Source organism: Tenrec ecaudatus, chromosome 11 (assembly GCF_050624435.1).
Source record: "Tenrec ecaudatus isolate mTenEca1 chromosome 11, mTenEca1.hap1, whole genome shotgun sequence".
Classification (NCBI taxonomy): domain Eukaryota; kingdom Metazoa; phylum Chordata; class Mammalia; order Afrosoricida; family Tenrecidae; genus Tenrec; species Tenrec ecaudatus.
This window is the reverse complement of record NC_134540.1, coordinates 69899951-69927781: the sequence shown is the minus strand read 5'-3', so window position 1 is coordinate 69927781 and position 27831 is coordinate 69899951. Positions and strand designations below refer to the sequence as shown.

The 27831-nt window shown below is 43.1% G+C and overlaps 1 protein-coding gene across 1 annotated transcript in view; it reads right to left on the bottom strand.

The window, feature by feature from the left end:
• Positions 1-4015: 4015 nt before the first annotated feature.
• ZNF892 (zinc finger protein 892) overlaps positions 4016-27831 on the bottom strand; it is a 37776-nt gene continuing 13960 nt past the window's right edge. The window contains exons 5-10 of the mRNA XM_075562670.1: positions 25771-26768; positions 14099-14208; positions 12556-12643; positions 9706-9811; positions 9138-9224; positions 4016-7221 (exon numbers count right to left, since the gene is read on the bottom strand). Of these exons, the coding sequence (XP_075418785.1) occupies positions 5975-7221; positions 9138-9224; positions 9706-9811; positions 12556-12643; positions 14099-14208; positions 25771-26768 (2636 nt within the window). The 3' untranslated portion in view covers positions 4016-5974. The remainder of the gene's footprint in view (positions 7222-9137; positions 9225-9705; positions 9812-12555; positions 12644-14098; positions 14209-25770; positions 26769-27831) is intronic.

Below are 27831 nucleotides of genomic sequence, written 5' to 3'. Positions count from 1 at the left end.
GTGAAAAACTTGTCCAATATCATTAGTCATTAAGAAAATGCAAATGACCTCACTGAAATGAATTCACTGTCATCAAGTTATTTCTTGACGCATAACAACCCTGCAAGACAGGGTAGACCTGTCCCTGTGGGGTCTACAGTCCCTCTGAGACTGTAACTCTTTACAGGAATAAAAAGCTCCTTTCTCCCAGGGGACAGTTGGTGGTTTTGAACTGCTGACCTTAGGGTTAGCAGCCCAATCTGTAGCCACTACACCATTAGGGTTCCATGAAAATTACATCCACATTAATTACTACAAAATATCTATTGTTATTGTTATGGTGTAATCAAGGAGGGTCCAAATCATAGCAAGCTTACATACAATAGAATAAAATGTTGACCAATCCTGTGCTGTGCTCACAATTGTTGCTATGTTTGAAATCATTATTGCAACCACTTTATCAAACCATCTCCTTAAGGATCTTCCTGATCCACTGACTCTCAACTTTACTAGCATTATGTTCTTCTCCAGCAATTGGTCTCTCCTTAGGACATGTCCAAAGCAAGCAAGAGTGACCTGTTACCTTGTTTCTAAGAGAGCATTCTGGCTGTACTTTTTCCCAGGAAAGATTTGCTTGTTCTTCTGATATACTCATTATTTCTGTCAACACAATTCAAATGTGTTCATTGTTCTTCTTTGGACATTATAGTCCAGCTTTTGCATGCAGATGAGGTGATGGAGACTGTGACTTTCACATTCCTTGACTGGTTGCCATGGGCATTGATTGTTAATCCAAGAAGACGGAAATCCTGGATGCCCAATTTATTTGGTATTTATAATGATACAGGTCACTGGTCCAGTTGTTTTTGTTCTTCTTTGTGTTCAGGTGTAATCCATACTGATGGCTAAGTTCTTTAACCCTCATCTGTAAGTGTTTCAATCTATCTTCCCTTTAGAAATGCAAAGTTGTCACTTGTACATTTCCAGTTATTAATAAGTCTCCCTCCAACCAGATGCCACATTCTTCATTTAGCTCAGATTCTTATATTATCTGTTCAACACAGATGGAACATAAGGCAAACAGAGACAACCCTGCTGCACACCTTTCCTAATTTTTAAGACCAGGTAGCACCCTTCTGTCTGTTCAAATGGCTGCCTTTTGATTCGTGTACAAGTTCCAAAGGAGCACAGTTAAGTATTCTGGCATTCTCAGTCTTTGCACCATTTTCCATGATTTGTTGTGATCCACAGTCAAGTGCTGTTACACAGTTCATAAAGCACAGGCAAACAACACTCTGGTATATTCTGCTCTGCCTTTAGACAAGCTGTATTTGACATGAACAGTATCTCTCAACATACTCTCCTGAATTGAGCTTGAAATTCTGATCATTCCCTATTGATAATATGGCTACAGCCATTTTAATTATCTTCAGCAAGCTTGGTAGCATGATATGAATATTTTAAAATAATTTCTGCAGTCTGTTCAAATACCTTTCTGTGGAATGGGCATAAATATGGATCATTTCCAACCAGAGAATGAAGCAAATAAAGAATATTAATAGTGTATGCTGATGAAATGTGGAGTGACTAGATACATCCTACCTTGATGATGAGAATGCGTATTGTACAAACTTTGAAAATACTTCTTTCATAAGTAAATATACATTTCCTATATAATACAGCTAGTCCATTCCTAGCTATTTTTCTAGAGAATGAAATTTATACACACACAAAACCTGTACACAATGTTTATAGCAATTTTATTCAAAATCGTCAAAACCACCCAATTAAAATGACCTTCAATGGGTGAGTGGACAAAAATACTTTCATCCGTGCATGGAAAACTACTCAGGAAAGAATAAAAGAACATGCTGAATGAGACTTGAAGGTATTATACTTAGGAACAGAAAAACAAAATGTTCGGTATCTTGATTGTGGTTCTGGTTACACAAATATATATATATAGGCCTTAAAACTCACAGAACAATGGAAGGAGGAAGGCAGGATAGAAGGAGGGGGAGAGGAAGGAAGGAGGGAGACCATAGTCAAACATAAACATATGCTCAAAACTACAATAGTGGTTATACAATTAGTACATTTGCCAATATTTATAGGTGGTTGTAAATGAATTTTACTTTATGTAAACTTCAACAAAGTTGTTCCATTTCCTAAGTCAAAAGTGAATTTCTTTACATGACAAGTAAACTCACAAACATCTGAATATAAAATTAAGAGCAAGACATACAAATAAGCTATCCAGAATGAGAGGACCTAACTAAATATAGAACGGAAAGTAAAAAGAAAATACAGTTTGAATTTAATGGCAAAAAGCAGATATACTTTTAGAAGTAACTCATTTAAGCAAAAGTAATTCAAGAAGAAATACAAAACCAGAATAGCTCCTAAAACCAGTCAAAGCAGACACTGTACACATTGCAATCCATTGTTTGGCAGCTGAAGCAACTGAGCAGTCAGGAAATCACAGTCTCTTATTTGAACTGAGTAAATGACAGGAATGCAAGGATTCTCTATCATTTAAAAACATGTGATTGACCATACTGACAGATATGACAATAAAAAGATTATCTACTTGCAAAGAAAACTTATAAGAAAGGCAAACAAGCACATCCCACTATATTCAGCCATTTTTATTGAGCTACATCATAAAACATACACAATGGACAGGTCACATCAACAATGCCTACACTTAGAGAGTGCCGGACAGCTTGCAATTATCTACCCAAGTCTAGACACTCTTGAGTAGTTATAATAAAACATGTAAATATATTAAATGACGGTTTTAATAATTTAAACCTTTAGTGATTTGTTCCAGATCTATTTTTATTCTAACTGTGTTGACTCTCTATATTGTTATATGTCAAATTAAACAGATATTCAGATTACACATAATAAAAAAACTGAGTTCAATTATCCAGTGGTTCTCACATTTCTGGAAAACACAAAATTTAACCCTATAAACTCGCTTAGAGTTTAAATTTAACCCAATAGCTTATAGTGTCATATCTTTCCTTCTCAAATAAATCTATACTCTAAAAAATAATATTGACAAAAAATAATATTGGTGTTTCCCCAACGTAAAACTACAGCTCTTTCTAAGTTTATAGCCTAGCAGTTTTTGTATACAAACATGGCAACTTTTCTTTGGGGAACCGGTGACATAACCAATAGTTTTCCTAGGACTAATTCCTCTTGCTACTCAGCCCTAACTTGTTCTTAATGACCTATGAGTGCACCTATAAGCTGTATTTGACACAATTTGACATGCCATTTTGATGTTCAGTGTAACTAAAATCCTGGACAGCACATGAAAGCAAGCATAAGAATCTGAAAGACGGAGGAAGGCAGATTAGCTAGGGACTGCGGAACCTGAGAAATACAGCAGTGAGTCCTTGGGTAGTTTTTCTGCATCATGAATCCCAGACTAAAGAAGTGCTGAAGAACGCCATGGCCCAGATTTGACAAACAGAAGATGGGGAAAAACAAAACAAGCAATGTCTACTCTCTCTAGCCAAAGGGCCAGTAGAGTCAGTCTAGCTAACTTTAACTAAAGATTAGAGAAAATTATACTCCTATCCCCACCAACAAAGGTTGAATGGAATATCTATCTCCACCCTCACCAGTATGTAACAAAGCTCCTCAACCATCTTACCTTCCCCATTGGAGTTATAGGAGAAAGTATGCCAGGCAGTAACAACAAGAGTACTCTTCTTCCTAGCCCCATAGTGTCAATGGGGAATTTGTGAGAAGACTGGATTTGAAACCACAACCAAAATGAGGCAGGCCTGTCTTTTCCCATGTCAGTGGAGGCCAATAATTAGGACTTTCATAATGTCCCAGTTATAATTAGGCTGCCCCCTGCTGGGCACATGGGAACAGTCATGAGACATATTGTTTTCTCCTGCCAAAGTAGTATCAACAGAGGCCTAGTGGGAATTTTAACTCCCTCTTGCCCAGCAGGATGAAGAGCACGCTCCCCCCTGCTGCCCCCCCCCGCTCCCCCCCACCCAGGGTTAACAGAGGCCAAATGGAAAATCTAGGTTTCACATATTAACTAACAATAATTAAACGGTACTCTCCCCCTTTCTCTAATGGATCAATTTCAGAGGAGGCTTGCTAAACCAGACTTAAATAAATCCAGAGTCTTAGATAATAACCAAAATGTTCAGGTTTCTAATAAAAATCATTCACCATATCAAGACCCATGAAAATCTCAAGACTGTCCCACAGACGGCACAACTGTTTAAATGACCTGAAACGGGCTTTTGAGCACTACTGTAAAAACGCCTCGATGGGCAAATACAAACACGCTTCCAAGATATTTAAAAAGAGACAGTCTCAGCAAAAACCTTAAAGTGTCAGCAAAAGTACAAATAAAAAAGACGATGTAAAAATCAAATGGGTTGGGAAAATATAACCAATAGAGCTCACTGATGTGCTAAACAGCAGAATGGAGGGGGTAGTGTAAAGAAGCAGTGAACATGATGGAGACAGTAAAGTTATTCAATATTAACAAGAGAAAGAAAAATGACACACAAATATGCATATACATATTTAGAGAGACGGAAACTCAGGAGTGTGGAATTATAACAAAATGTCTTAGTTCATGTCACTGAACTCTTGGTGAAGTTGGTGGCTGGGATGTTGACAAAGTATTCAGAGAAATTATGGCTACAAAATCCCCAAATCAGGCAAATGATACTGCAGATTTAAGAGAAATAAACCTCAAGAAATCCACACCAAGACAGGCCACAGACAAACCTCTGATAACTAAAAGCACTGCACTCAAAATCATCACACTCAAAGTTCCAAAGGGAATATATACAAAGACGTCATCTGCCTTTACTTAAAAGACCAAGTGTTTTCACGCTTTCAACAATCTAGTATGCAGTATAAATTCAAATCCACACCTTCAAGTCCATAACTGTCATTTTACGATGGTCTAAAAAAGTCTAGGGCACAAACTACATACAGCTGAGGTAAATCTTTATAAAGAAGCACGTTCTCGGGTGACTTGAAACATCAAAGGGCCCTTCTGTACCCTCCCTTTCTAAGCTGTAGGTCATAACCCTTGGAGTTTAACATTAATCAATAAGCAAGATCTTAAAGACATGGGGTAGAGAAGTAGATCACCCAGACCAAGATTCCTTTGCTTCAAGTGTAAAGCTGCTTGCATGTAAACTTTGTGATGAATTCTGCTTGCTAACATCTATTTTCCCTGGTTATGAGTACACAGTTGAGTAGTTTTCTCAACCAACATACCCTGGGTTCATCCCCAGCTTTTTCATGTCTTTCTGTTCTTGAAGGGCCCCTGGTGGAAGAGTGGGCTATGCACTGAGCTGCTCACTGAAAGGTCTGTGGTTCAAGTCCACCAGCCACTCACTGGACTGCAATAGGTAGTCTGCTTCAATAAAGACATTTAGTCTCAAAAATCTTAGGAAGCAGTCCTACTCTGACTTAGAGAGTAACCAAATCAGGATTTATAGAAAGCAGTTTATAGAAAGCAGTGGGTTTAGGATCGTACTTGGTATGTACATGTACTTAAGACTAAAGGCAAATTCCTTTCCACCACCATTCCTGACCTTGGGCAAACTTACTAGCATTTCTCTAACTCATTATTTATACCCTTGCAATTTATCTAAAAGGGCCCTTGTCTCTTAAATTCCACCCCTGCGCATGATGTGATGACTTGGCCCATTCAAGATGTCTTCTTTTCATCATGGCACATCCTAATTTTCTGTCAAGGACTTGGGAGCTTATATACATGTTAAGGTATTAGAAATCATTTTCCTTTTTTACCTAGGGAAACTCACAATGTCCTGCATTAGAACATTCTGATGTAAAAACCTCTTCAACAGCCTTGCTATGTCATGTGTGTGTGTGTAATTTGTAGGAATTTTACATTTCCGTGTAGCCCTCACACGTACAATGACTGCCTCATAAGTGCTTTGAGCGCACGGCACTTGAGCAGCCATCCTTAGGCAGTATGGGTTCTCTTTGGTTGGCCAAAGGCTGAATGCCCACTGAGGGCTTTTCCAAAGGCCTTGGTTTTCCCCTCAGCATGAGTTTTCAGATGTTGGGACAGGGAAGAACTTTGGCTGAAGGCTTTCCCACATTCTTTGCAGTTATAGGGTTTTTCTCCAGTATGAGTTTTCTGATGTTTAGTGAGAGAAGAGCTCTGGCTGAAAGCTTTCTCGCAGTCTTTACATTTATATGGTTTCTCTCCAGTGTGTGTTCTCTGGTGACGGATTAGTGCCGAGCGGTCACTGAAAGCTTTGGCACAATCGTTACACTTATAGGGCTTCTCCCCTGTGTGGGTTCTCTGGTGCTGCGTTAAAGCTGAGCAGTAACTAAACGCTTTTCCACATTCATGACACTCATAAGGCCGCTCTCCAGTGTGAGTTCTCTGGTGCTGAATAAGGCCTGAGCGGTCACTAAAGGCCTTCCCACATTCGTTACATTTATAAGGTTTCTCTCCGGTATGAATGACCTGATGCTGGGTAAGGAATGTGCTCTGGCTAAACGCCTTCCCACATTCATTGCATTCATAAGGCTTCTCTCCGGTATGAATCCGTTGATGCTGCGTGAGATAAGAACTCTGATTAAAGGCTTTCCCACACTCATTACATTCATAAGGTTTCTCTCCAGTATGGATTATATGGTGTCGAATAAGGGCTGAGCGGTGACTGAAGGCTTTCCCACATTCATGGCATTTGTAAGGTTTCTCTCCAGTATGAATCCGCTGGTGTAGAGTAAGGTGTATGCTCTGGCTAAAGGCTTTACCACAATCATTACATTCATACGGTTTTTCTCCTGTGTGAATTCTATGATGCAAGACAAAAGCTGAGTAGTAACTGAATGCCTTCTCGCACTGATTACACTTCCATGGTTTCTTTCCAACTAAATCTGAATTTTGTGTTAACTTCTTTTCAAGTGAATCACAATTGTGTAGTCTCTCCCCTTGTTGTTGAACAAGTAATGATCTCTGACTAAAAGTCCTTCCATATTCCTCACACTGGTAACTCTTCTCACCAGATTTCTTCTGAGTGACAACTTCTTGTATTGCATGTTTCTCGTGGTTTTCCTGCTGACTCTCTAAAGAATCCTTACATTCGCTGGAACCTTCCTTTGGAAATCTTTCTGTTAGCACCCCAGGGGCTGAACTCTCTTCAAAAAATCCATGCTCGGGAGTCAGCTCCTTGCTTTGCGGCCTTGTTACCCTCTCTGCAAGAAACAAAAATACATATATACTATTTCTTGTATTGAGAGAACGCTAACGGCTGCATTGGGAAAATAATAAAAGAAAAAATAATACTTGTATGGCACACACTAAAAAAGAGGCTCACCATCTTGAGAGAAGATGAAAAAAGAAAGCTGAGTGAAAAAACTACAGTTGGATGAAATAAAAAAGTAAGCGGGTAATCAGTATCTCTGGAGCCACAAGAATAGGGCATTTTAACAAGTAATAGAGGGAAAGGTTGAGTAGAGGTGGTGTGGGGAATAGCAGGTTTAAAACACAGGGTCTTGGGAGGCTAGATTGGGATCAGAGGAAGGTGGTCTCCCAGGGACTGCCCACTGTGACCACCTCCTCAGAGCCATCACCCCAGACCTTCAGAATCACCATCTTCACTTGATATTCTTGTCGTCAGTCCAATGTGTCCCAAAGCTGCCAAGAGCCTTCTCAAACCATCCCTCCAAGCACACTGCACAGGAACCTCTACTCCCTGCACCATCTTTACTAAGATGCACATTCTGGACGTGATCATTCAAAGTGGTCCGTATTTGCCAATTCAAATCCTCACAGAGTTTAGTAAGTGGGAAGCATGCCATCTCTGAGCCCAACCATGGCAAACCAGAAGGAGTGAAGTACGTTAGAAGCGCTCTTCCTCCCCTAGAGAACAGTGTGCATGGGGACAAAGTAAAGACCCGGAATTCTGATTCAGCCCCACCTTGTCAGGGTACCCCCTCCATAATCCTGATCCTCCTAGAAAGAGTTTTGGGGGGGAAAATCACTGCTAAAAATGTTTACATACTTTCAGGCTTGCATGGTCTTTAGTGCTCATTCAAAGCGTAAGCCTGCATGAAACAAATCAAAACAATACAATCTTCTCAACGAAATTATAATGTCCAACCCACTGGACAAAGACTGCGTCTTAAAGTATGAGTAGGTAGAAATAGGCAAAGGGGAAAAGGGATTTCCAGTTCAGGAGGGTGGAAGAATCAAAGTCCCACATGTTCCTGTAAAAGCATGGTTAGTGGTGGACGCTCGGGGAATTGTCCATCTGGTGTTAAGAAGAGTTCATGTTACAGACAGGCTGAGGCTGGAAAAGAATGCAGAACTGACAGAGTAAGTGTCAAAAATCACTGCAGGAATCTAGCATTTCCTCAATCATGATATAAGGAAAACAATAAGCAAAGTACTATTAGTTGATTGTCTGCAGCAATAATTCAGTCTGACAAAAGCAGTGACGTCAAATTGATGACATTTTTCAAAGAAAAAGTTGCCAGGACTTAATCAATAGCCATCATTTGTTTGGCATATATCCAGATATTGTTCTAAACGTTTTTCTTATATGATTTCATTTAATCCTTATAATAGAGTCTATGAATGTTACGATTATCTTCATTTTACCGTTGGGAAATTTGAGGTACGGAGAGCCTAAATCACTTGTTAAAGGTCGCAGAGCGTGACTGTCCGAGGTTAGCCTGAAGTGCAGGAAGGCCGGTTCCAGAGTCTGCTCTCTCACTATGCAGTCTGTCTCTTAAACAGAGACACAAAGGAGAGCTCAGAGATAACTTGTAGTTAGCAGAAAGCATAACAACAAAGAAATAAAAATGTGAATAAAGTCTGGTTTACAGCCTTGTTGATGAGCAAGTTATTAACAAGCATTAAAATGTTGATTTCATTTCACATTAGTTGGGAAATAAAATGGGTCTGAAAGGGTGAGATCTGCTTTCTATGACACCAGGTTATGACTTTATAACAGCCACTGGAGCTGGAATGTGGCACAGGGGAGACAGACTTTCAACTTTTCCATGGCTCTAGTGAACTCTGCAAGGCTCCTCCACCAGCACCTCAAAGACACTTTTCCCAAAGACCATCTGGGTCCTGGTTTCCCTGTTGAGCAACCCTCACTCACCTGGGCTGGGTGCCTCGGGGACGTCTCGCTCCAATTCTCCCTTTCGTTCCAACTGAGAAATTACATCAGGTTTAGAAATTGGAAGCCCTGCTCATGGAGACAGAAAAAGGTGCCAGTAAAGAACTCAATGTTGGTTGCTAGGTCTTTCTCAAAGAGAAAAATATTTGGACTGAGATGTTAGTTTCTTTTTCTAGAAGGTAGGAAGATTGATAGGGGCTTACGTCAAGTTCAGAACAATTAAATGGCCTGTTCTTACCTCTGCCCATTGAAAAAATAAGTACTTATTTTCACCAGAGCTATTTTTGATAGAACTTTGTCTCAATATCCTTGGCCAGGAAGTAAAGAAAGATGATACAGTTTAGCTCCGACCAGTAAGATTAAAAAAAAAAAAGTGTTGATTTTTAACTCTAAGAATATTAAAATTGTGTCTAGAAACAAAAATCTGAAACTGCCTGTTTGGGGTATTGTGGGGATTAAAGACCTTCATAGCTAAGGTCCTCAGAGATCCTAGAAACTGGGGAAGCACCGGTGCCACATTGGATAAATGCATAGGGAGAGCCATCCTTACCCAACAAGACCAGATTCCTATGCTGCTCAGGCACTTCCCTCTGAGAAGGGCTCAGCTGTTCCCACTGTGTGAGAGCGTCAGCCATACCCCTGATCATCAATGATTCCTGAAAGACCAAAGATGTAAGTGCTCACACCAAGGGGCCTTCTTTCCAGAGGCCTTTGGCAAACTAAAAATGACAGCATGCAGGAAGATGGAAAGTTATACAAAATGATCTTGACTAGCTCGTCTAACACTAAGAATCTCTACTGCACTGATAATACATAAACCCGTTCTTTGCCTCCATACATCAGAGCCGAGTGTTACCTGAAAGCAGGGAGGAAAAGTACCCTCAATGTAAAAACTGAAGATACAAAGTTATTAGTTTAAATATCAATAAATTCAACCATGGAACTAAAGAAAGCCTAGCAACTTAGATGTAGGAGAAAGAAGAAAATACAATTATGAAATAAGTATTCTATTACTAACCCAAATATTTCAATTGAAACCCATCCCAAGGGGCCTCAAAAGAAAGGCCGGGCCATTCTGTTTCTGAAAGGTCTCCGCCTTGAGTGGCCACACCTGGGGTCATCCGGAGTTGGAATCGGCTCAATAGCAGGTGGTTTCGTTTTTTGCGTTTTGTTATAAAACAAAGGGATTGAAGAAATGTGAAATACTTCTCTCTCTCCTTTTATCCTTGGAGAATACAACCAGTTTGATATGTATTAAAAACTAAGATTTGCTGCACAGAGCACTAACTACAGATTTGTGTGAGTACCTCAAGCCCAAATGATTACAAACGTTGTCACAATGGCACCAACTCCAAGTCATCATACACAATTCGTCCTTCGCTCTCTGCTTCTTTCCAGTTGCTCCAATGTGGGCCACTGTCGCTGCCGCCCTTTTTAACACACCTTTTCCTCCTGCTCCATCCTTTCAGGTATTTGGATCCTGTTCAGCTTTCAGCTCTTAACCTGGGTGTTATTTCCTCAGAGAAACTTTCCCTGACTCTCTTCATGGTAGCACCATGTGCCTTCCCTCCTCTTGAGCTAGACACACCTGGAGAGGACTCGGTAATTAACATAAGTCTGCACCAATAAGTCAGCGGAGACCAGGTCTGTTTGGCTCACCAAAGCAGCCCCAGTGCCTGGCACAACAGGAATGGTGTAAATATTTGTTGAATATTTGAATGAAGGATAAATGAACAGGAATTCATAGAAACACATTTAATGAGGTTTTCTATAAAAGGCAGCATGGGAACAGAGGTGGAGAGGTAAACAAACGTAAGTGTTTATCAAATACTGTAGGTATTGCAAGACTTTTGGCTCTAGCCTAACCAAGATCTGGATGATAGGCACAGGATTTAGTTTTGCTATAAAATGTAGGTAGAGAAAATAGGGAAGGTGATATTCCATTGACTCTGTTTACTGCTGATAGGGCAAATGCCTGATATGTTTTCCAATTCTATACAACTATAGTTTAATCAGAAACCGAAAAATAGGTTATGGGTTGCAGTAAATTACTCGGTTGTATCCCTCTTTGAAACACCACTTTGGGCATATTCCCCTGAGTGTACATATGAATACAATGTTCATTTTATTTACATTCAGCATCCACAGTTCAAGACCAAGCCCTCCCCAAACTGCTAAAAACAATGCATACAATAAAAGAGAAGCTACTAGAACTGAGTATTTTGAAAATCCCTTCCCTAAAGTAATACTTGAAGTATATCAATACCCTTTTAATTTAAGCTTATTGTCCTTTAAGGCCCCATGTCTCAGGAGTTATCAGCAGAAGCAATGTGCACTTGTGCCATCTTCTTCTTTAATAAGCAATGCTAACTGTAGCAGATTAACGGGGGCCTTCCATGCAACAGAAACTCCCTGAGAAAACCCCCACCATCAAACTCATCTCCGGAGCTGCTGCTTAGGTGAGTGTGCCAGCGCTTGATGCCCCTGGCAGAGCAAGCGCACACTGTCCAGCTGCTGCTACTGCCCTTTGCTCACCTCTTCCCTCTGAAAGGGATACATTAGAGCCAAGACTGACTTTCTCTCCCATCGTTTTACAAGCATCAACTGTACCTCTACACTGGAAGGCCATGTGCAAAATAGACAAGGAACCCTAGCACCTTTACCATAGGGTCTCCCTTCCATGCGCAAGGCCAGCTCCGACTGAAGCATCTTGACCAATCTTCTCTCTCCAATTAGTGACAGCATGTTTTATCTGAATGAGCCTCTGAAAATCTTCCTGGGCCTGTTTGCCTCTGAAATCCGGTCCAATATAGATTTTTCTTGTGGTCTGGCCACAACATACCCAAGATTGCCTTACCACACTCCAGTTTGCCCCCAAGTCACACACACACACACACACACACACACACACACACACACACTTTGAAGACTTCTACTCTCTCATCACTTGAAAACTTTTTTGCCAAAGTTGTACCCTCTTGGAATATTAGTTTATTCTACTTTCAAACTAAACACTCTATCTTGTTTCTCAAAGTATTGCTATTCTCCTCCCTGGCCCTTTGTCATTCCTGCATTTTTAAAGGTGCGTCCTATGTATATCTCATTTCCTCAGTAAACTCTAGGAGGTAGGTGTAACCGCCTTCATTATTTTGCCTTTAACACAAGGCCAACTAGAGTCCTGCACAGACAGTGAGTGCTCGCACACTAAATAGGTCGAGAAGAGACGAAGATAAAAGAGAAAGGGCTTTCAAGCCGAGAGCATTTCCTGTGAGGTTCTTCTTGCATCAGATTATCAAGGTGAAACCCGTCTTCTGCCAGGACTGAGAAACCCCCTAAAAATGGAAGAAACACACCAATATTCTAAGAACAACAACAATAATTTTCAAAAATCGAAACCTACCTGGGAAGCAGGGATCAGCAGATTAGTGGTCATGCCAATTCCTTTTGTGTTTCCAGTACTGGGAAGGTCTGAGTCCTCAGCTGGTGACCTAGCAGTGCAGATAGGAGCCATGAACATTACCGTTGACTTGTGGTAACCACGGAAACCACCAGACACCAGCTACTTGTTGCCAGAGAAGGGTCAACACAGTGAACCCAGGGATAATCCTCAACATCCCAGAAACAAGAAAAAAGTGATAATAATTCTGCTTTAGGTACCTCTTCTGCCTGTAAATGCCAGGAAAACTGCTATGAGAATCCGGGCACATAATTATACATACATTTCTCTCTCACTCAAAATAATACTGTCTTGTCAACCTGTGCCTCACGTTTGATTCATTCCTGTTCGACTCCAGGCTCATGGGATAAATCAGACAGTTAATGTGTGCCATAGAAGTCTATTCCAACATATAGGGACCCTGTAGAACAGAGTAACATTGCCTCCCGGGGCTGCTAAGCCTGGATGGGGATCCTTACAGGAACAGACTGTCCGGTCCTTTCTCCTGAAGAGTGGGTTCAAACTAATGACCTATTGGGTAGTAGCGGAGAGCTTAACTCTTGCACAACCAGTACTCCTGATCTAAAACTAAGCTAGTTAAATTATTTTTGAGAATGGTCTTTCCAGACATAACCTGGACTTTTTCAGAAAATGATGTCTTGTAGGGAAAAAATAAGATTCTAAACAAATCATAGGACTTGTCGAAACCTTGCTTTCACCATCTGCCAAATGGGTATAACATTCTCCTTTCTACTGCTTTGTGCGGGATAAGCAGAGGGGAAAAAAATCACTATTATTAAAAGCTAACTTGTCTGATCTATTGAGCTTGTGGGACAAGGGCAGCATCTAAAAACAAACCCATTTCTATGGAGTCCACTGGAATTCATGTGGATCCTGTGCGTTACGGGGTGGAATTGAGCCTCATGGGATGTTTCTTGGCTATTTCCTTTCTGCTAGCAGATAACCAGGCCTTTCTTACGCAGCATAGCTGGGAGCTTTGAACCACCAACCGTCCAGTTATAGTAGACAAGCACAGTTTGCACCACCCAGGGGCCACCGAGAGGAGGCATACAGCAGCCTACAGTCCAGCAGGGCTAGCAGGACGGCGGTCTCTCCCTCAACACCCCAGCATGGCTATCTGGTAGGAGGGGGGCTCTCTCATCGGGCTATGTGCACATCTCCTTTCTGAGCCTGCCCAGCCCGAGAGCAACCTTTCTTCTGTTCTGTTCTTTCTCTCCAGGTGGCACCCTCCGAATCCTCACCTCGGCCCCCAGCTCCGTGCTGACCCCTCCTCCTGCCCGCACAGGATCAACGCGCGCGCGGGTGAAAAAGACACAAGGGTCGCGCTCGCGGGAGGGGGAGGGGAGTGGAGGGTCCCACCGCTCGGATAGGTCCAGAGGCCGGGGAACGCGGCCCGCGACCCTCGCTGGGTAGCCCGGCGACCCCCACCCGGCGACCCTCCCACTGCCAGACTCAGAAGGACAGCCCCCTCTACTCCGGGTCCCACCTCACGCCCCACATGGAGGAAGCTCGGACCAGGCGACAACGGCATCTAAGCAGCAGCTGGGCCAAGTCGCGCCAGCCTGACCGCGATGCTGAACTACAACTCCCAGAATCCTCCTCGGGACGCGGCTTGCGTCCCCGGACGCCACTTCCCAGAGGACCCCGCGACTCGCCTGCAGACTGCTTTCTGTGCGGTTGCTGGTGCGCTGCTTCGCGCCCCGGGACCGGGCCTCCGGGAGCGTTGGGTGGCCCAGAGCTCTTATCCACCGATAGCTCTCAAAGGTCCGCCCCGCCCTCGTGGTGACTCTGGGCTCCGGCCCTGGGGGACGTTCCCGGCCGGGTCAGACCTCGCCCAGCTCCAGACAATCGCTCCTTGGCTACTGTAACCTTCAAAGGGCCCCGCCCATCACTGACCCACTTACCTCCTCTCCTGAGCCTTTCCCAGCGGAGCCGCCTGCATCACAAAGAATGCATTGCTCCCGATCTTGGGAAGATTTTGTTTTTATTTGAGGCTTCTAATTGATACACTATATAAGCATTCATCACACTGCCCCATGCCCACCTCTACCGTGCCTCCCAGATATATTGGCCTATTGTGACGGGGACAGGGGTCACCTGAGTTTACTTCAAGTAACCCAGACTGGGCCTAGGAATTAGGAAAACTGGAATCTCAATCCTTGCCTCACTGCAATCCAGAAAGAGTCATGCTTCCGAGAAGAACCAATACCTGGTACAGCTGACCTCAAGGAGACCGGAACTTGTAGGACTAACTCAGGCTGCCAGTGAGCTCTAGGCTAGTGTGTGTTCTCGCTTAGCTTCTGATAACCCAGTGGCAATGCTCTTTTCAGGTAAACTGGCCCTGAAAGAAAAGCCCTATTGGCCTGCCCTAAGCACATCCCTGTTTGGGGATAAGTCACTGTGTCTGTTTGTCCTTGCTTGCTGTCAGAGAATTCCCAGCTTTTAGCTAGGCATCACGTTTCCAAAGTAAAGATAACATTTCTCATCACACCTGTCTTTACTGGGAGAGGGGGAGGGGAGAAGGAGAAGAGAACCAAAAGGATGGAAGCCTTCCTCTGGTCCATTCCCTCATGCTGGTTGGAACAGAGACATAATAACAAGTCGTCATGGACCAATTAGAACAGGTTAACAGCCTAGGGATGCCAAATCAGCAATATTGAGGAACTGAGCCCTGAGCAAGCAGATAAAAGGGAGATTGATAAGCTTCTATCTTGCATGAGCCACTATTACTTTGGGTCTGGGCTACACGCATAGCCACTCTCGATTCCTAGCTGTTCTATTGATTGGCTGCGTTTGGTCCAATTGGCTAGGGCTGGGGGGAGGGGCCTGCCATCGCAAAAAGTAGATGGAGGGCGTCTCTTTGCCCTTCTGCCAGCAGGAGTATGGGACGGACGGTTTCCTTCAGAAGATGTTGTTAATGGAACATACCACCAGCGAATCCATCTGGAACACCAACACAGACCTTTCTTCCTCTCCCTAACCCTTCCCATCACAGAAATCCCTTCTCTCCTCTCTGTCCTCATCTCACTTGATAAACAGGATCCTCCCTCTTCCTGGAAACACTTTGTGCTTTTCCCACTTTCTGCTTGATCGATCATTCCTCCTGAGTCTCCTTGGGTAGTTCCTCCCCTCCTCTCCGCCTCCAAACCAGTGGCTCTCAAATATTAGTCTGATCAGAATCAACTGGAGGGCTTGTTACAACTACAATCTCTGTTCAGGAGGTCTAGCCTAGAGCGGAGATTCTGAATCTCTAGTTAGTTCTCAGGTGATGTTGAAACTCCTGATCTGTGAGCCAACTAAATATTAAAATGCCCAGGGCTCAATCCTGGCACATCTCTCCTTTGTCTTTCAACAATCACTCCCTAGGTAATCTCATTGATCCAAACGTAGTCAACTCCCAATTTATATCTCCACCCTGGATCTCAAACTTGGCCTCTTAGACTTGCCTAAACAGTCAACTCCTTGAACTCTCTACTTGGATGGTTAATAAATAACGCTAATAAGGAGTAATCCTCATTACCCATTGCTACACCTCCTCCAGCAAGTTTTCTTATCTCAGTAAATGGCGATTACATCCTTCTGGAGCAGCGGTTCTCAACCTGTGGGTCTCAACCCCTTTGGAGGTTGAATGACCCTTTCACAGGGGTCGCCTGATTCATAACAGTAGCAAAATGGCAGTTATGAAGTAGCAACGAAAATAATTTTATGGTTGGGGGGGGGTCACCACAACACGAGGAACTGTATGAAAGGGTTGTGGCATTAGGAAGGTTGAGAACCCACTGCTCTAGTGCTTCATTTCAAAAACCTTGGAATCATTCTTCTGTTTATCTCACACCCTGTATCTAACAGTACATCCTGTTGCCTATACCTTCAAAATATATCCAATATTTGATGACTTACCACCTCCATTGCTATCATTCTGGTCCAAGCCTCCATCTTTTGCCTGGATCCATGCAATGCCTCGATTGATCCTTCTACACTTCCTGCCCGTTTTATTCTCAACCCAGTGACTCCCCGTCTCATGCAGGATAAAAGCCAAAGCACTTCCAATGGTACACAAAACCAAAGAACACGAACCTATTGCTACTGAGTCCATTTGGAGCCATGGCGTGTTATCCAGTAGAACCGAGCCCTGGGGGGTTGTTTTTGACTCTCATTTATACAGAGGCAAATCATCAGGCCTCTCTTCTGTGGTGCCACTTGGTGAGTGTGAACTGTCAGCCTGTAGGTTACGTGTTGTAGGTCCAATCAATCTTGACTCTTAGGATTCCCGTGTGAAGAGTAGAATTGCACCATAGGGTTTTCTAGAGTGTAATCTTCTCATTGTCCTACGGAGCCCTGGTGGCATAGTGGTTAAGCGTTGTACAGCTAAAGTGCGAAACCACCAGCCACTCCTTGGAAGAAAGACGGGGCTGTCTACTCCCATAAAGAGTTGCCGTCTCTGAGCAGAGTGTTTGAGGGCCTGTCTTATAGAGGCACCAGAGGAGCTGGTCCTCTTTCTGCGCTCAGCGTAGCCATGGCTCGTGGTTCCAAGAAGCATCTTAATCGCATAGCTGCTCCAAAGCTTTAGATGCTGGACAAACTGTCGCGTTTCCTCCTCGTCTACCCACTGGTCCCTATGAGCTGAGAGAATGCCTCCTGCTGACTATCCATCTTTTAAAGAAATAGACTTAAGTATTCTCTGACTGGAGACGAAGTTAAGAAATATCCCTGGATCCAAAACCAGGCGATTGGAGAATCAGGAACATCTTTCTCCCCACCCCGTCACATACTGGGAGGGTGCCCTGGTGCATCTCAGGGTGCCATTGGCATAGCCGACCCCGTCCCCATCACTGCAGAGTCCATGGGGGGTGGAGAGCATAGTGGTGGTGGGGTCACCTGCCTCTCACCACCTTTCCTGGGTGTGGACCGGTGAATTTCTAATCTGCACTGGCCCCACAATCGAAATGGAGTTGTTGGGTAAGTGTTGCACTCTAACTGTGAAGTCGATGGTTCAAACCCAGCAGCTGCTCCATGGGAAATAAATCAGGCTCTCTGATTCAGTGAATCTTTATAGTTCCAGAAAGCCTATGTAAGGCCATTCTGAGTTGGAATTGACTCAATAGCAGTGGGTTTTTTGAATACTACTTCAGCAATAGAAACAGCCTGGTACTGGTGTGACAAATAGACAAATATAATAAGGATTCCAGAAAGAAACACATATTTTCATGAAATCAACTGTTTTTTTAATGAGGTTTAGTCCTTTCGATAAGGAAAAAAGAGTCTTCAGTAAATGGTGCTGGGAAAACGGAATTTACAAGTATAGAAACATGACACAGAATCCATGCCTCATACCACACACACAAATAAACAAATTCAAAATGGGTCAAGATCCTACATGTACAAACTAAAACCATAAAATTATTAGAAACACAGGCAGGGACAACACTAATAGACCCAGTGTTTAGCAACAGATTAATATAATAAGAAAAGCACAACATGCAAGAAACAAAAACATATAAATGAGAACTCATAAAAATTAGCACCTTTTGTTTATCAAGATATATGTATATCAGAAAGACAAGCTTCTGATTAGGAGAATATATTCAGAAGCCATATATCTGACAGGAATTGAATAGCCAAAATACTTATCAAACTTTGACAACCGAATAACAAAAAGACAAATAGCCTCATATTAAACAGGCAAAGGACATGCGTAGACATCTCATCAAAGAGGACATTCAAATAGGCAACAAATACATGAAAAGTTGTTCAGTCATTAGTCATCAGATTATCATTAGCCACGAAATAAAAACCACCATGAGATACCACCTCATTCTCACTAAGATTTAAAAACCACAGCAAACAATGATGAAAAGTCACAGGAAAATAGCAAATGTTGCATGAGCGTGAGGAAATCTCAACCCTTACCATTGCCGATAAGAATGCCAACTGGCACTTCCAGGGTGGAAAGAGTGTGGTGGTATCCCCTCAGAAAAGAGGACTGCCACCTGACGCGGCAATTCCATTCTCTGCTCGGAAGCAGCGACTGAAAGAGACTGTCCACCAGTGCTATCGCAGCGCCAGTCACAATTGCCAAGGGAGGGGGGCGCAGAATGGGGTGCATGTGGACAAGGTAACACTACCCAGCCAGTTGGAGGAGCAACCAAGTCTTGGTGTCTACAATGGATGGAGCGTGAAGATAGTCTATGGCACAAATTAAGTCAATCACAAAAGAACAAATATTGGTGACCTCACTTCTATAAAAAGACAAGAAAAAGCATCTATTGAGAGGTCAAAGTTTATTAGTGGCTACCAGGGATGAGGAAGGTGGATTAACCAGTGACAGAAAAATCACAGTTTACTATCAGGATTGGATAGCCCATTGTTGTAATTACTGCCTAGAAGTTGTATGCCTGTCCATTTTTGAATTGTAAAACAAATGAAATTAATAAGTGTAATGTCACGGGAATAAAAGACAAACGTGGTCAAAAGGAGGGAGAAGGAGGAGGATAAAGCAATCAAACGATACATGGCATTGGGGAAAAGTGCTCCAAGAAGCTCCTGAAAGTGTTGAGAGGTCACATGGCTTACTGTGCCTGACTCAAGCCATGGTATTTTCAATCTCCTCATGTACACATGAAAGCACTTCACATGTACATGGCTCAGGAGAGGATGTGATATTCAGTTATGGACAGCCAGCCACTCTGCTGTGCAGGATGGAATCCGATGTCCTGTTATTTAAGATGACTATTGGGTGGGTGAGGCTTTTTACTTCCAGAAAGACTTGCAATCTCGGAAACCCACGGGGGCAGTTCTACCCTGTCCCACAGGGTTTATGCTATAAGCCAGAATTGACTCGATGGCAGTGAGCATTGGGTAGGAATCTGCAGTCTGTGCCAGTTAGCATTATCCAATGTTTATTGTCAGCATTTTAATTTTAATATTGCAAATGGCTTTATCCCGAAGCTTGATAAAATGATCAGATAAATTGAATGGCGGATCCTAGGATATTCTGTCATTTGTCTCTTCTGAGGACTTGGGACAGGTCTTATATGTATTTATGTTGGGAAGGAAGTCACTTCCTAATTACATGGTTCCACTGCCAGAACCAGAGGCAGGTTCTACAGGCTGGGCAGCATACCAGAGGGCAGATCCTTCATCATTATGGGGATTGATTTTTTTATGTGTGGATTCTGCTACGGGGCTGCACCATCATTCCATGGATTCTGTCTGAAGTCCCTGATTTCAGCTTGCTAACAGAATAAAAGGAGAAGTCTGCATTAATTCTCTATCCTTTACCCAGGGGATGAAAGATAGGAGTGTTAAGATAAAAAATAATTAATTGTGCTGCTGGCTTTTGGTATTTTTTAATACTTACCCATCAGTAACTTACCTTCCTTTTGGTGTTCAGTATCTCACGGGTTCTCTGAAGTCATTGCTTTGTTTTAGTAAACAACACGGTTGTGTATAGATGTGAGAAAGCCTACCTATGCTTCCATTGTGTAGACATGGCTAGGACGGTCTACATTTCAGGATTGTGGGTGATGAGAGCACCACAGAACTTCCTTGCAAGACGTTGAGCCACCTCAAAAGAAACAAACACAAGAAACTTCATTTTACAGAAGAAATAAAGTGTGACATTAGGGCCCAGCCAAGAAGTTGAAGCATCACCAACAATCAACAGCTGGTCCAGAGAGCCACCACAAAAGTGTGGGGAACCCCGATAAGACTTGGCTGAACCTGTCTGATGCCCAAAAGCCAGGCAAAGCACTTAAAGTGTGAAGAAACCCGTTAAGACTTGACTGGGACATTGGTGACGTCAAAGAGCCAGCTGTCCATTTAAACCTGGGTAGAAACACTGACTCTTCAGAGAGCTAGGAACCAAGGAGACATCAACTCCTGCTCTCTCCAACTCTCCCCGGGGTGAGTCCACCGATGAAGGCAATGCTTGTTGGGCCTCTATGCTGAAATAATAATGTGTGTAGTGTGCTGCCTTTAGGCTCTTGTGTTTGCCCTAATATTCTTATACCTCATAGTTTAATTGATTTTAAGATCCTTAGTAGTTTGAGTTATTTTAGATTATTGGATGTGTGTTTGCCATGACTAAACCAAGCATTCGAAAATGTCTAACAGTGTTAAATAATTATCGATCTCGCTGCTCGTGACAGTGGGTACTCATTTTGAGGGCAAGACAAGCACCACCTCTAATTGGATGTGTTGGCGTGGCTTTCAGTTCTAGTCCATGATAGCTGCTTAGGTACTTGGGGTAGTTATATAATCTGTGGTCGGTTTGAGAGGATTTTGAGTGATGGGGTGGAGTCTAGCCTATCAATCATTGTATAGCCAATGAGGCCTCTGTGTGGGCATGGCCTTCCCCTAAGGATTCTGGGAATTCCTGCACTTCCCCCTTGGAGGTGGGAGGCACTGTTTCTTGATTCACTCACTGTAAGACATCCCTGAGGAGAAGCCACATGGACTTACTCTGATACAACCCTGGGAGCTGGAGAAGCCACATGGAGACCCCTGCCAGTGCTGAGATGCTTACAACGCCGCTGGATTCACAAGACTTCCCACCCATTGGCCTGTGGTGTTCCTGCATTCAGCATCATTACATGTGTTTCGTGAGTCTGAAGAGGTCTTTATAGATTGGTATCAGACATATGGGCTAATATCAGATTTATGGACTTGATCTGGACTAGGCTGGGATGTTTTTCTCAATGTTCAATTGCTCTTGTACATAAAGCTCTTTCTTATACACACATGTGTGTCCATGGATTTGTTTCTCACCAGTCCATCCAGACAAAGACAGTACTGAAAGTTGTCTGCGGTCAACTTTGACTTTCTGGCATTCTTTGAGATTAGACCTAGCCCCAATGGCTGGTTTCTTGTGGCTGACCTCTTCACAGGGGGAACTACCCAGATGCCCTGGCTACACCTCGATGTTATAACTGGAATGGGACTTTTGGGTATGAATAGTTTTTCTCCTCCGCAGCTTTAAGTGAATATATAGTGAGAAAAGGAAAGTAGGGTGTCCAAGGTGTTGGTGCAAGATGGACCCCTATAGCCAGGCTAAGAAATCTTAGACAACAACTAGATGAAAATGAAGATGCAAACAATGACCACTACCCCAGAAGCAAGAATAACTGGATGATAGTCTACCAGAGCTCAGAGGTCGTTAGAGGATCAAAGTTCATGAAAACTTACTGAAGTGGAGAACAAAGGTATATAACCAAAATTAGAGCCCCAGAAAGTTTCAAGAACAGGTTAATAGCTAAACAACTTTAGCAAAGGCATTTATATACAGGCTAAGTAGTTAATAACTTTAACCTTATTTTCTTTTTGATACTTCTAGTTCTAGAAAGTGCAATTCATCTAGGACTCACGTTCTTTGACTAGAACAATGTTAAATCATCAAGGAAACGTAATCAATGCTAATGGCGTGCTGGTCACCACTGACATAGGAGTACACAGGTTAGGAAACAGTCCCGTGTTCTCATTGTGCATGGAGCATCCTACCTAGAATTACATACATAAATATCATACATGTTATATATGTGTATATATAGATAATCACTTGTCTTTTCGTTTATTGTACTGTGGTGACTTTGCATTACTCTGATGCTGGAAGTTATGTCATTGGTATTTGCAAATATAAGCAAGCTCACCCAAAGTGGATAGGTTTCAATAGAGCTTTCAGGCAAAGAACAGACTATGAAGGAGTAGGCTGTCCACTTGAGAGGAATTAGCAACTGAAATCCTTTTGGATAGCATCAAAACTTTGTTAGATACTGAAAAACTCAGGAAAAGTAGCAGAATATTTGCAGACAGAGTGTCAGAAACTGAGCCCCTCGGGTCAGCATGCATTCAAAATATGAAGCTGCCTTCTCAAAACAGAGTTGACCATAATGACATAGATAAGAGTAAAAGCCTGTGGAACCTTCATTTGCTGATGGGGTACAACTCAAAATGAGACAAAACAGCTGGAAATCCTATTAATCATTGGAATTTGGAAATGTACAAAGTATGAATCTTGGAAAATTGGAAGTTGTCAAAAAGGGAAATGGAACCCACACAGATTGATACCCTAGGCATTTGTGAGTTGAAATTGGCTGTTGCCCATTTGGAATCATGCAGTCATATGGCTCACTATGCCAGGAATGAGATTCGAGAGGACTGGTATCACATTCATTGCCAAAAAGAACATTTCAAGATCTTGAAGTACAGTGCTGTCTGTGATAGGATAATATCTATCCTCACATCAAGAACTCCAGTCAATACAACTATTAAAACCCCTAAAACTAGTGATGCACAAATTGAAGAAGTTTAGCAATGTTTTCAGCCTGAATTTGATCAAACACACAATCAAGATTCATTGATAATTACTGGCAATTGGAATGCAAACGTTAGAAAGAGGATACATCAGCAGTTGGAAAATACGATAGTAGAAACAAAGCTGGAGATTGCATGACAGAATTTTGCAGTACTAAGGACTTCTTCATTACAAATACCTTTTTTCAACAACACACACAGTGATTACACATGTGGTTTCTCTAGATGTAATACAAAGAAATGAACTAAATCTCTGGGAAGAGACAATGGAGACGCTCAAAACTCAGCAGCTAAAATGAGGCCAGGGGTCAACTGTGGAACAGACCATCAATTGCTCATATGCAAGTTCAGCTTGAAACTGAACAAAATAAACGCAAGTCCATGAGGGTCAAATACAACCTCGAGTATATCCCACCTGAATATTGAAAACATCTTACTGACAAAAGATCTGATAAGCTGTGAAATGAGATCAAGAACATCAAACACGAAGAAAACAAACGATCATGAAAAGAGGAAAGAAAAGATCAAGACCAGCATGGATGTCAGAGGAGACTCTGTAACCTGGTTTTAATGCTGGAGTAGTTAAGGCAGAAGGAAGAAATGAAGTAAAAGAGCTGAATAGAAAATTTCAAAGGACAGCTCAAAAAGACAGTTAAGTATTATAATGAAATGTTCAAAGACCTAGAGTTGGAAAAATAAATTATGGATACCCTTGAGAGTATTGGGAATTCCAGAACTCTTATTGTGCACATGTGGAAGTTGTACATGGAGCAAGAGACAGTTGTGTGAATGGGACAGGTAATACTGCGTGGCTTAAAATCAGGAAAGGTGTGCATCGGATTTGTATCCTCACCATGCTTGTTCAGTCTGCATAATGAGCAAATAATCAGAGAAGCTGGATCATGTAAACAAGAATGCAGCGTACTAGTGACTACAATATGCACGTGACACAATCTTGCTTGTTCAAAGTGAGGTGAACTTGAAGCCCTTGCTGATGAAGATCAAGGATAGCAAGCTTCCATGGATTACAACTCAATGTAAAGACCAAAATCCTCACAACTGGACCAATAAGTAATATCATGATAAATGGGGGAAAGAAGGAAGCAGAAAGAAGGATTTCACCTTGCTTGGATTTACAATCAATGAGCATGGAAGCAGAAGTTGAGATCAAACGACGTATTACCTTGAGTGAATCTGTTGCCCAGTCCTCTCTAAGGTGTTGAAGAGCAAGGATGTCACTCTGAGAACTGAGGTGCAACTGACCCAAGCCACGGTATTTTGTCTCCTGATATGCATGCGAAAGCTGGACATTGGCTAGGGACTACTGAACAACGGATGTATTTGAATTATTGTGCTGGTGAAGAAATATTGAAAGTACCATGGACTGCCAACAGATCAAACGAATCTGTCTTGGAAGAAGTGCAACCAGAATGCTCCTTAAAGGCAAGGATGGTGAGATTTTGTCTCACGTTCTTTGGCTATGTTATCAAGAGGGACCAGTACCTGGAAAAGGACATAAAAAACGAAGGTGACCCTCCACAAGATGGATTGACACAGTGGCTGCGACCACGGGTTCAAATGTAAGAGCCATTGTGAAGGCGTGCAGGACAGGGCTGCTGGGCTGTTTGTGCTGTTGCACATGGGGCTGCTGAGTCAGAACTGGCACCCAAGAGGAACACACACACACACACACACACACACACACACACACACACACACACTCACACTCACCGTGGCCCTACATAGGGATTCTGAGCCTGCAGATTTTCACTGAAGCAAATATCCTCATCTTTCTCCTGAGGAAGAGCTGGTGAGTTTGAACCTCCAACCTTTTAGTTAGCAGCCCAACACTTAACCCACAATGCCACTAGGGCTCCGTGTGTGTGCATTAAATGCCTACCTTGGGGTCCAACACATTTGTGGGATAAAGTCAGGTGTGACACAGAAAAGAGGAGTCAGGCAGGCCATAAAAAGTAAGCTGGTTTATTATATTCACGTTTGCACAGACAAGAGGCACATTGTGCCATGATGCAGGGGCCACAGGGACTTGCATCGGAGGCAAGATAATCAACTTAAAATGGAGGAGGCAGCATAAATATGGCAGGGGGAGTGAGTGGAGTTAGTCAGGCTGTACAGACTTTCTAAGAATTGAGTACTTTTAATAATTCCGTAGGCTCAGGGGACACAGAGCTACCCCTAATTGTTGGGTACCTGGACCCAGGACAATTAAGATGGGCCTAGAGTGACCCAGAAGTGTGAGGGCCTGAAAAGGGAATGGTTAGAGAGTGGGCTAAACCAACTGCTTTGGAAAGGGAACAGACTGGCTTCAGCCAAGGTCTCAGCTAGGCCAAGGTAGCATTGAAAGAAAATGGCATCAGAGGACCCCTTAAAACTCGCACAAAGCGATTTGATCAACTGGGTCCAATTGGGTCAGAAGCATTATCTAAAATTTGAGCTCTCTAAGGGGAAGCCCATGGCATGGTCTGTTAAGACTATTGAGATTGTATGGAAATAAGCTGTATTTGAAAGGTGCTTGTTATGAATTGAATTGTGTCCCCCAAATAATGTACTGTTAATTCTAACCTCTATACCTGTGGTACAAGCCCACTTGGGACTGGGTCATCTTTTTTATGTTAAGGAGACAAGGTTAGTACAGGGTGTGTCTTGAATCAATCTCTTACAAAACTTGGGAGCACAGTTGAAGGCAGCCAAATGCCAAGATACATACAGGTCTCCAAGGAACCAGGAAACAGAAGCTAGAGTGCAAAATAACTCACCCTGCCTTGCACACGTCTGTACAATGATACAAGGTGTCCCTTACTTGGCTGAGCAATGCTAGTCCGCAGCCTGACTGGCATGGCGTCGCTGATGTAGGACGATAGATGGCTTGCAACTGAAAGCCTTTCCACACAGACTGCATTTATAGGGCTTTTCCCCGGTGTGAACTCTCTGGTGTAGAACCAGCAGCCTCTTCTGGATGAAGCCTTTTTCACATTCCGTGCATTTGTAAGGCTTTTCCCTGTGAATTTTCCGATGCTGCGTGAGAGATGAACGATCGAAGAACACTTTCCCACACTCGGCGCATTCAAAAGAGCTCTCCCCAGTGTGTGCTCGCCAGTGGCGGATGAGGGAGGAGCGGTTAGACAGAGCCTTGCCACACTCTTTGCATGTATAGGGCCGCTCTCCAATGTGAGTCAGCTTATGGCGACCAAGAACTGCTTTCTCTCGAAAGGATTTCCCACATTCGGTACACTGAAAAGGTCTTTCTCCAGTGTGAATCCTCTGATGTCGAGCTAAAGAGAAGCGGATGGAGAAGGTCTTACCACATTCATTACACGTAAACGGTTTCTTTTCCTCGTGAGCTCGCTCATGTCCAGTAAGAGTCAATTGGTCATAGACGGCTTTCTGATGCTTTTTACACTCAGAAGGGCTCTCTTTCGTGTGAGAGATCGGATGCTCATCAAGGTTGCTCCTGAAGCCGATGGCTTCCCCAGCGATCCGGCCGTGGGGCTTCTCTCCAGTATGAGTCCTCTGATGGTGGCTGAGGGATAAGGGATCGTAAAAGGTCTTCCCGCCCAGGATGCAGTCAAAGTTTCTCCCCGCTCTGCTGGCCTTCTCGGGAGGCCCTGGACGCTTCTCCCTGGGAGAGAAGCTCTTCATCGAAGCCTCCTTGGGAGGATTTTCTTTCCTTATCTCCAATCTGCCCTCGAGTTTATCAGGTCCAAATACACAGCCACGGGTACCATTTTTCCTGATGGTTCCCATTGAAGGGTTTGGTGACTTGGGATTTTTAGATACATTCAGCCTTTGAATTGAGTCCTGGCTCTCAGGTCTAGCCTTCTGACCTACCACAAAGAGAAAATGCAGAGATGATTGGTGTTGAGTACTAGTGAAAAAGAAAACATTACATATGGTAGGAAAAGAACAAATACACAATGTTACTAGCTCATTGGTAGCACCCAAAGCAAAATCAACAGGAAGCAGTTGAAAATGGCAGAGGGAAAGAGGTTAACAGAGACTAGAAGAAGACGGACAATTAGCCCCTTAAATAAATTTCAATGATTCATTCACAAATATTATGAAGTACCCACTTAGTGCCGGTAAGACCATGATGCTTATAGTCTATTAGGGAAGACAAAGAATAAGAAAAACAAACTAGATGGTGATTAACTACACTGAAAAAATAATGAATGACAGAAATGGTGAGCTTCCTGAAACGGTCCCCAGGAGATGACATGTACCCTGAGCTCTGAAAGTAAACAAGTTAGCCATGTAAACAGCCACACTAACACCATTTCAGGGAAAGGAAGGCACGTAGGATGCAGAGTTATGTGCCAATGGAACATGAACTGCAGCACATAAGCAGGGGTAGAGACGAGCCAAGCCAGACTAAAGACACAGCTAGCGAAGCATTTCCAGCTCAGTGACCCCAAAGGGCAGAGGAGGACTGCCCCGTGAGTTCCCTGGGCTGTGAATCCTTACAGGGCCAGAGACCTAATCTTCCTCCTGTGGAGCGGCTGGTGGGACTGAACTGCTAACTCCGGTTAGCACCAATGAGTGAGCAGCTCACTACGACACCCAGGCTCCTTGGGAGACAGACTAGCATCTGAGCAAGTGCGCCGTCATGAGACTGAGTGATGGGGACAAGCAGGAGAAAGAGAGCTGGCAAAGGATAAGCAGGACAGATGAGCAAGCATTATTAGAGTTGAATTAAAGACGCATCTCAACCCTTTCATCCCTCGACCCCAACCAAAACAAACCAACAAACACAGGGAGGGCCCAATAATGCACAGCTCCACGTATTCATTTGTTCGCCAAGTATCAGAGTACGTGCTATACCAGGTCCCACTCTAAGAACTGAGGATGCAATAGCAAGTAGCCTAAGCCAGACATCTCTAGCAGAGGAGT